General features: G+C 45.2%; 1 protein-coding gene across 2 annotated transcripts in view; it reads right to left on the reverse strand.

Annotated features, from left to right (window-relative positions):
- The window catches only part of GTF3C1 (general transcription factor IIIC subunit 1), a 115,469-nt gene that overhangs the window by 103,150 nt on the left and 3,327 nt on the right, over positions 1-8,992 (reverse strand). For both annotated transcript variants that reach the window (XM_023516723.1, XM_003795750.3), the window contains exon 2: positions 5,398-5,607. In XM_023516723.1, the coding sequence (XP_023372491.1) occupies positions 5,398-5,607 (210 nt within the window). The remainder of the gene's footprint in view (positions 1-5,397; positions 5,608-8,992) is intronic.

Raw genomic sequence — 8,992 nt, forward strand, 5'->3', positions numbered from 1 at the left:
CCCTCATTTAAACATAAATGCTACAAGAGAAAACTCATTATTGGCTTATTCACCAGGATACCTGTAAAGCCTAGAATAATTTGGGTGCATAGTAGGGGCTCTGTATGTATTTGTTAAGTAAATAAATTAGCCTAATGAACTGGACTCATGAAACAAACTTCAGATAAAAAACACTCCACTGGCTTGGTGCCTATAACACAGTGGTTATGACACCAGCCACGTGCACTGAGGCTGGCGGGTTTGAACCTGGCCCAGACCAGGGTCACGTAAGCCCAAAAGTTTGAGACTGCTGTGAGCTGTGATCCTTAGCACTCTACCGAGGGCAACATAGTAAGACTCTACCTCAAAAACAAAAAAAACCCAAAAAAAACCCACTCTATTATGGGGTGGGCACAGTGATTCATGCCTGTAATCCTAGCACTCCAGGAGGCCAAGGTGGTTAGATTGCCTGATACCAGCCTGAGCCATAGAGAGACCTTGTTTCTAAAAATAGCTAGGGCTCGGGGCCTGTAGCATAGTGGTTACAGCGCCAGCCACATACACCAATGGTGGCGGAATCAAACCCAGCCTGGGCCAGTTAAACAATTGCAACAAAAAAAGAAACAGCCGGGCCTTGTGGCAGGCGCCTGTAGTCCCAGCTACTTGGGAGGCTGAGGCAATAGAATCACTTAAGCCCAAGAGGTTGAGGTTATTGTGAGCTGTGACGCCATGACACTCTCCCCAGGGTGACATAGTGAGACTCTGTCTCAAAAAAATAACTAAAGATACTCCAAGTGAGAAGATTACTTTCTCTGCTGAGGTCTAACAGCTTTATTATGTTCCTCACCATGGAGCCTTCTTTGTCTGCTAAATTAAACCTGTGTCTTGGGCAAACTGACCTGTTACATTCACTCACTCTCAGAGTCCAAGACCTGGTCCTGCAGCAGAGAGATCATACAAGGATGTGCTAGTAGAGATCCCATCTGTCACTTACTCCTTAGCATCAAGTTACCCAAATGGAAGATGCTATGATTTGAATGTTCATGTTGAAAACGTAATTTCCATTTTAATAATATTAAGAGGTAGTATCTTTAAGAGGTGATTAGGCCATGAGGGCTCTGCCCTCATAATGGATTAATGTGGTTATCATGGGAGAGGTTAGCTATCACAGAAGTAGACTACTGATGAAAACATTAGTTTGGCTCCATCCCTCTCTGACATACACATGCCTGCACTTCCTCACTATGTGATACTGCCATGGGATGACCTTGCCAGATACTGGCACCAGGATCTTGGACTTCCTAGTCCCCAAAATCATGAGTCAAATAAATTCCTGTTCTTTTCAAATTATTCAGTCCATGGTATTGTGCTGTAGCAGCAGGAAATGCACTACCATAGACAACCTCCCTTTCCTGGACAGAGGAGTTGCCAAGGGTCCAATGTAAGAGCTCACAAGCTACCAATTCCTCTCATCAGGAAGCAAGAGTCACTCTTTCCAGCCCTGCTGTCTACAGATGCCTGCTCACAGAGTCACCCGCAGTCACACCATTCAACTCAGTGAGATGAGTTTTCTCCTTTCTTCATCATGCCAGATGGATTGAATCCTTGCCCTCAAGGGGTTTATGGTGTGGGGAGCAACGGGTGACATAAATACAATCTTAAAACCATTTTTGGTACCATAACAGTAATATGACATTGCCTTGGCAATGGGGGACACTTTTTAAGGAGTCAGGTTGAAGCCTGAATGACATAGCCATGTGAAGAACTGAGGGCAGAACATTCTAGATAGCAGGAACAGCACACAGCATTGTCCTGAGACAGAAAGGAGCCCCATGTGTTCAGGGTGAAGTATAGTGTGAGGGGTGGGGAAGTTAAGGAGGCTGAAGTCAGAGTGCTGGGAATAGGGGCTAGGTCTTAAAGAGCCTTCTAGTCCGTGGTCATGAAGGCAGATAGCATACATGAAGGAAACCATAGGCTGTATAGAACTGGGGCAGTACATGGCTTATCTGAAGGCCTATGCTATAACTTAAAAATTGGTATCAACATAACCAAATCTGGTGATTTTTCTTTTCTTTTTTTGAGACAAAGTCTCACTTTGTTACCCTCAATAGAGTGCTGTAGCACTGGAGCTCACAGCAACCTCAAACTCTTGGGCTAACGCAATCCTCTTGCCTCAGCCTCCCAACTAGCTGAAACTATAGGTGCCTGCCACGATGCCTGGCTATATTTAGAGACGGGGTCTTGATTTTGCTCAGGCTGGTCTCAAACTCATAAGCTCAAGCAATCCACCTGCCTCAACCTTCCAGAGTGCTAGGATTATCGGTATGAGCCACAGTGCCTAGCCCAAATCTGGTGATTTTTCAAGAAAAGCTAGAAATCCAGGTATTCAAATATTAGCAATGAAATAAAACTGAAAACAACACAACACCATGCTGAGTGAACAGCCATCTTTTTCTACCATGTGGCCAATTTGAAACCTCTGCTCTGAGCAATCAGGGCATAGCCCATCACATCAGGGCCCAGGAAGAGCCCCAGGCTTCTGACTTGTAGAGCTAAGGGGAATACCTAAACCAGAAAAAAGAAACAAGAAAATAAAGTGCTATGGTCAGGTGCCCATAGCTCAGTGGTTAGGGCACTGGCCACGTGCACGGGGGCTGGTGATTTTGAAGCCCGCCGGGGCACGCTAGACAACAATGACAACATCAACCAAAAAGTTGCCAGGAGTTGTGGTGTCACTTATAGTCCCAGCTACTTGGAAGGCTGAGGCAAGAGAATGGCTTAAGCCTAAGACTTCAAGGTTGCTGTGAGCTCTGACACCACAGCACTCTACCGAGGGCAACATACTGAGACTCTGTCTCAAAAAAAAGGAAAGTGCTATGGTTTAAAAATATAGTTTGTTAGGCACCACCTGTGGCTCAGGGGATAGGGCGCTGGCCCCATATACCAAGGGTGGCGGGTTTAAACGCGGCCCCAGCCAAACTGCAACAAAAAAATAGCCAGGCGTTGTGGTAGGCGCCTGTAGCCCCAGCTACTTGGGAGGCTGAGGTAAGAGAATCGCCTAAGCCCAGGAGCTGGAGGTTGCTGTGAGCTGTGTGACGCCACAGCACTCTACCCATCTACCAAGGGCGATAAAGTGAAACTCTGTCTCTACCAAGAAAAAAAAAAAAAAGATATATGTATATATTTTGTCACCACTAAAACTCATGTTGAAGTTTAATAGACAGTGTGACAGTGTTGGAAGCTGGGGCCTAGTAAGAAGTACCTGAATTATGGGGGAGGATCCCTCACAAATAGATTAATGCCCTAGAGCAGTTCTGCTATAAACATGGGGTTTTATAAAGCAAGGACACCCCTTCACACACGGCCACTTCCCCTCTGATCTTCCGCCATGTTATAATGTAACACAAAGGCCTTGCCAGAAGCCAGTGCCCTTGAGCTTCCCTGCCTCCAGAAATGTGAGCTAAATAAACCTCATTTCTTTATAAATTATCTAGCCTTGGGTATTCTGTCATAGCAACACAAAAGAGACTAAGAAAGGAAGAGAAGGTAGGTTTGGGTGATGGAGAGTGAGGAGCACACTGAGTGTAATGGGCAGGTCACTGAAATTATACATGTGGTGCTTGGGAGGTCAGAGCTCTTGAGAGCAGCCAGCAATTAAGGGTGGAAGGAGGGGGGTCCACCAAGAAGCTGGTAAGGAACAATGAGGAAAGTAAAAAAAAAAAAACCAACAAGGCAGGCTCAGCACCTGTAGCTTAGCAGTTAGGGTGTCAGCCACATACACCAGGGCTGGCAGGTTCGAGCCACCTGGGCCTGCCAAACAACTACAACAAAAAAATAGCCAGCTACTTGGGAGGCTGAGGCAAGAGAATCACTTAAGCCCAAGAGTTCGAGGTTGCTGTAAGCTATGACACCATAGCACTCTATTGAGGGTGACATAGTGAAACTGTCTCAAAAAAAAAAAAAAAAAAAAGCAAGCAAGACAGGAAGCCACAGGAGTAAAAGCTGCAAGAGTCCCTTAGAGTGTAGCAGCGCCAAAGAGATTAAGGGCTTATCAGGATCAGGATCTTAGAGGACAAATCTACTGTGAAGTAATCAAGTCAGGAATTCAAGTCTGGAATTAGGACTGCAGTGGGCAGAGAAGTGAAGGGGAGGTAAAGAGTATGAAATAGTGAATACAACTGTTTCTTCCAAGAAGCATGCCTGTAGAGACAGAAAGCAAGCCAGCTATGGGGAGGTCAAGAGAAAGTTCTATTGGCCTGGTGCAGTGGCTCATGCCTATATGTTGGTACATAGGGAAGTCAAGGTGGGAGGACTGCTTGAACTCAAGAGTCCAAGACCAACCTGAACAAGAGCAAGACCCCTGTCTACTGAAAATAGAAAAATTAGCTGGACGTCATGGCAAGTGCCTGTAGCCCCCCAGCTACTGGGGAGGCTGAGGCAGGAGGATCTCTTGAGCCCAGGAGTTTGAGGTTGCTGTGAGCTAAGCTCATGCCATGGCACTACAGCCTAGGCAACAGAGTGAGACTCTATCTTTAAAAAAAAAGTGGGCTCGGCGTCTGTGGCTCAAGTGCCTAAGGTGCCAGCCACATACACCTAAGGTGGCGGGTTCGAATCCAGCCTGGGCCCACCAAACAACAATGATGGCTGCAACCAAAAATAGCCGAGTGTTGTGGCGGGTGCCTGTGGTCCTAGCTACTTGGGAGGCTGAGGCAGGAGACTGACTTGAACCCAGGAGTTGGAGGTTGCTGTGAGCCATGATACACAGCACTCTATCCAGGGGGACAGCTTGAGGCTCTGTCTCAAAAAAAAAAAAAAGTGAAGGTTCTGTTGTGAGAAGGGCGAGTTGTGTTAATGTACTGAGGGGAAAGCACTAGAGATAGGCAAAAGCTGAAAATCGAGGAGATGAACCAGCTAACTGACAGGCCAGAAAGAACGGAGGTACTGGGCTGGAAGTAGAGAGAATAAAAGAGAAAGAAGCATCCAGAACACAGCTTTAGACAGAGCCACCCTTTTTCATTTCCTCTGGGATGAGTAGGAAGGGAAGCAGGAAAATGAGAAAAATGGAGAGGCAGATTAGCCACTCTGGGAAACTGGCATACTGGCTAAGTTGTCACAGAAGAACAGCCAGGGAACATAGGGCCCAGCTCAGAAGACAGAACAAAAAGGCACCAACCAAATGTCAGCTGTCTGCCATACCCAACTGTGTGAGAACTGTGGACACAAAAGAGAAACACAGGACCCTTGACCCTATTTCACCTCAGTATGAGCAGAGTGAAGAAGACAAAGATCTGGCTTAGTGCAGGGCTGGTGGACTCCGACAGACACTCAGGCTGTAGGCCAGATCCAAGTGCTCTGACTGCACCCTTGACTTCAAAGCACTCAGATTTCTAGGAATTGCTGATGGTGCAAATCAGTTACCTGTCAAAGGCTTCCACCATTGTACAGCGAGGCTGCAAAAACTTGGTCCTGATGTCATTGGTAATATTTTTCCTCTCCTTAAAGTAGCGGCATGAGCCCTGGATGCCATCTTTATTCTCTAGTATCATATGAATGGGGTAGACGTCTTCCAAAGGGACTGGGTCTCTCCTGGACTCCAAAATTCCAGTTTCCAAATCAATTTCTTCATACCTAAGGGGGAAAGCACAAACATCAAACACAAACTCAGCTTTAGAAATAATGTGTGCTCGGCTTTGTTCTTCTGACAACCTCTAGCAAAGATCACAGAGAAATGAGATCACTCGGTCTTCTTGCCATACTAATGCAGATAATCTGGACAAGCACGTTCTTGTCTTTCCATGGCAGAGAAGGCAGATCTTTCCCAGATCCCCCAAACTACCCATGAAACTAGGAGGTGGGACTTACACAAACTTACTAACCAAAGTCATGACCTTTTGATTTTGCTCCAAATCCGGCACTTAGTGCAACCAAGTTTGGACTATATGATTTAAGACCTTCCTACTTAATTGTGATGAATGTGTTACTTACTTCAGTGTAAACATTTCACATTGTATATCAAAGCAGTACTCTGAACCACATAAATGCATCAACACACAAAGTTATGATTTAATAAAAAATAATTTTAAAAAGACCTTCCTCCTTTAAAATGCTATCTTATCTTTCTCTCTCTCTGTTTATCTCTCTAGTACCCTTATCCATTTTTATGGTTTTAATTTCATCACCTGCATGTCAACAACACTCACCACTGAATCATTGGTCCTGTCTTTTTTCCCCAAACATCAATCCAATGTCACTTTTTCTTTTTTTTTTTGAGACAGAGTCTTACTTTATCGCCCTTGGTAGAGTGCCATGGTGTCACAGCTCACAGCAACCTCAAAGTCTTGGGTTTAAGCAATTCTCCTTGCCTCAGCCTCCCAAGCAGCAGGGATCACAGGTGCCCACCACAAGGCCCAGCTATTTTTTTTTAAATTTATTTATTTTTTATTAAATCACAGGTGTGTACGTTAAGGCAATCATGGGGTACAATGTGCTGGTTTTATATACAATTTGAAATGTTTTCATCAAACTGGTTAACATAGCCTTCACAGCATTTTCTTAGTTATTGTGTTAAGACATTTATATTGTACCCCTAGTAAATTTCACATGTACCCTTGTAAGATGCACTGTAGGTGTGGTCCCACCAATTACTTTCCCTCCACCCATCCTCCCCCCTCCCCTCCCCTCCCTTTCTCCCTTCTTCTTGGGCTATAATTGGGTTATAGCTTTCATAAGCCCGGCTATTTTTTGTTGCAGGCTATTTTTTGTTGCAGTCCTCATTGTTGTTTAGCTGGCCTGGGCCTGAACCCATCAGCCTTAGTGCATGTGGCTGGTGCCATAACCACTGTGCTATGGGCACCAAGCCCAGTCAAATGTCTTTAATTGTCTATCAAACACCTCCCACTCCAAAGTTAAGGCTACTTCTCTCCATCTCCAATCAAGTCCCTCCTTTGTACCACATGCTCCCAGTTGCCTCTTAACAACACCATGGAAACATCTTTGACTTTTGTTTCTTCCTTTATCTAGTTAGTCAAGTTTGCCAAGTGCTCCTTTGAAATCTCATTCACACCCTGTACTAGTCTAGTCAAGGCTAGACTTTTCTAGCCTTACACACTTCTCATCACTTTCCCTCCTTGCCCTGTGACTTCTGTACCATTTAACCCTCCATTCTCAAATCAAGTCTTCTCCCAGCTTCCAGGATACCATCTGGTTTGATTTCTTCTACCTCTCCAGCCATATCACTTTAATCTTCTTTTAAAGGTTCCTCATCTGGTTCAGCGCCTATAGCACAATGGTTATGGTGCCGGCCCAATGCACTGAGTGTGGCAGGTTCTAACCCGGCCTGGGCCAGCTAAAATAACAATGACAACTGCAACAAAAAAAAAAGCCAGGTGTTGTGGCAGGCACCTCTGGTGCCAGCTACTTGGGAGGCTGAGGCAAGAGAATCACTTATGCCCAAGAGTTTGAAGTTGCTTGCTGTGAGCTGTGATGCCATGGCACTCTACCCAGGGTGACAATTTGAGATTGGCGCCAAAAAAAAAAAAAAAAAAAGGTTCCTCATCCTGCTGGGCAAGGTGGCTCATGCTTGTAATCCTAGTACTCTGGGAGGCCAAGATGCATGGATTGCCTGAGCTCATAAGTTCTGAGCCAGAGCAAGACCTCATCTTTAAAAATAGTTGGGTGTTCTGGTGGGCACCTGTACTCCTGGCTACTTAGGAGGTTGAGGCAAGAGAATCACTTGAGCCCAAGAGTTGGGAGCTGCTGTGAGCTGTGACTCCAGGGCATTCTACCAAGGGCAAGTGAAACTCTGTCTCAAAAAAACAAAGGCTTGACACTTATAGCACAGTAGTTACAGCGCCAGCCACATAACACAGAGACTGGTGGGTTCAAACCCAGCCCGCACCAACTAAGCAATAATGACAACTGCAACAGAAAAATGGCTGGGTCCCAGTTACTTTGGAGGCTGAGTCAAGAGAATCGCTTGAGGTTGCTGTGAGCTATGACATGACGGCACTCTACCCAGGGTGATATAGTGCAACTCTATCTCAAAAAAAATTAAAAAATAAAAAATAAATAAGATAAATAAGTAAGAAATAAAATAAAATGGCTCAGCACTTTTAGCTTAGAGGCTAAAGCACCAGCCACATACACCAGGGCTGGGGGGTTCAAACCCAGTCCGGGCCTGTCAAACAATGACAACTACAACCCAAAAATATCCAGGCGCTGTGGCAGGCGCCTATAGTCCCAGCTACTTTGGAGGCTGAGGCAAAAGAATCGCTTAAACACAAGAATATGAGGTTGCTGTGAGCTGTGACACCACAGCACTCTACTGAGGATGACATAGTGAGACTCTGTCTCAAAAATAATAAAAATTAAATTAAATTAAAAAATAAAGGTTCCTCACCCTCCAGTGAGCCTTGAAAAGTAGGTTCATTTTAGGACCTTGTCTCAAGACCTGTGATCATATTACACTCTCTCCTAGGGCAGATCTTAGCCAACAGCTTTAACTAACAACTATATGGAATGACTCACATATGTCTAGCTCAGTCCCTGCCTCTGGCTTGCTGTTGCTCTGTGAAGCCAGATGTTTACTAATTAGACTCTTCACTTGGACAACCCAAAGGAACTTCAATGCATCTAAAGTCCATCCAGTGTAATGCCCTAACTCCATTTTGTTCATAGAGCTAGACTTACTCCATTTTGCTAAGAGCTTTCAACATCAGGAAGCTCAGCTGAAAGCTGCAGAGTTTAGCAAAAACCTGTGAAACCACAGCTCCCCCTTGAAAGCACTCCCTTCACCCTATAGATCTAATTGTGCAGGTGTTCGCTTTTGTGAAACAGGCTTGCATTAAGGACTCCCTCTCCCCTACTGAAAGCACCTTATAACAGGTTTTCACCCCCCTGCTTCTAGGGGTTGAGAAACTTTGAGGCAAAAGCCCACTCCTGGCTCTGGCCAATCAATAAAGGACCCTTGCTTAATTTGGACTCAGTGTGCTGGCGTTTCTTTTCTCTCTCTCTC

This window comes from Otolemur garnettii, unplaced genomic scaffold, assembly GCF_000181295.1.
Source record: "Otolemur garnettii isolate 467f Iridium unplaced genomic scaffold, OtoGar3 scaffold00096, whole genome shotgun sequence".
NCBI lineage: Eukaryota > Metazoa > Chordata > Mammalia > Primates > Galagidae > Otolemur > Otolemur garnettii.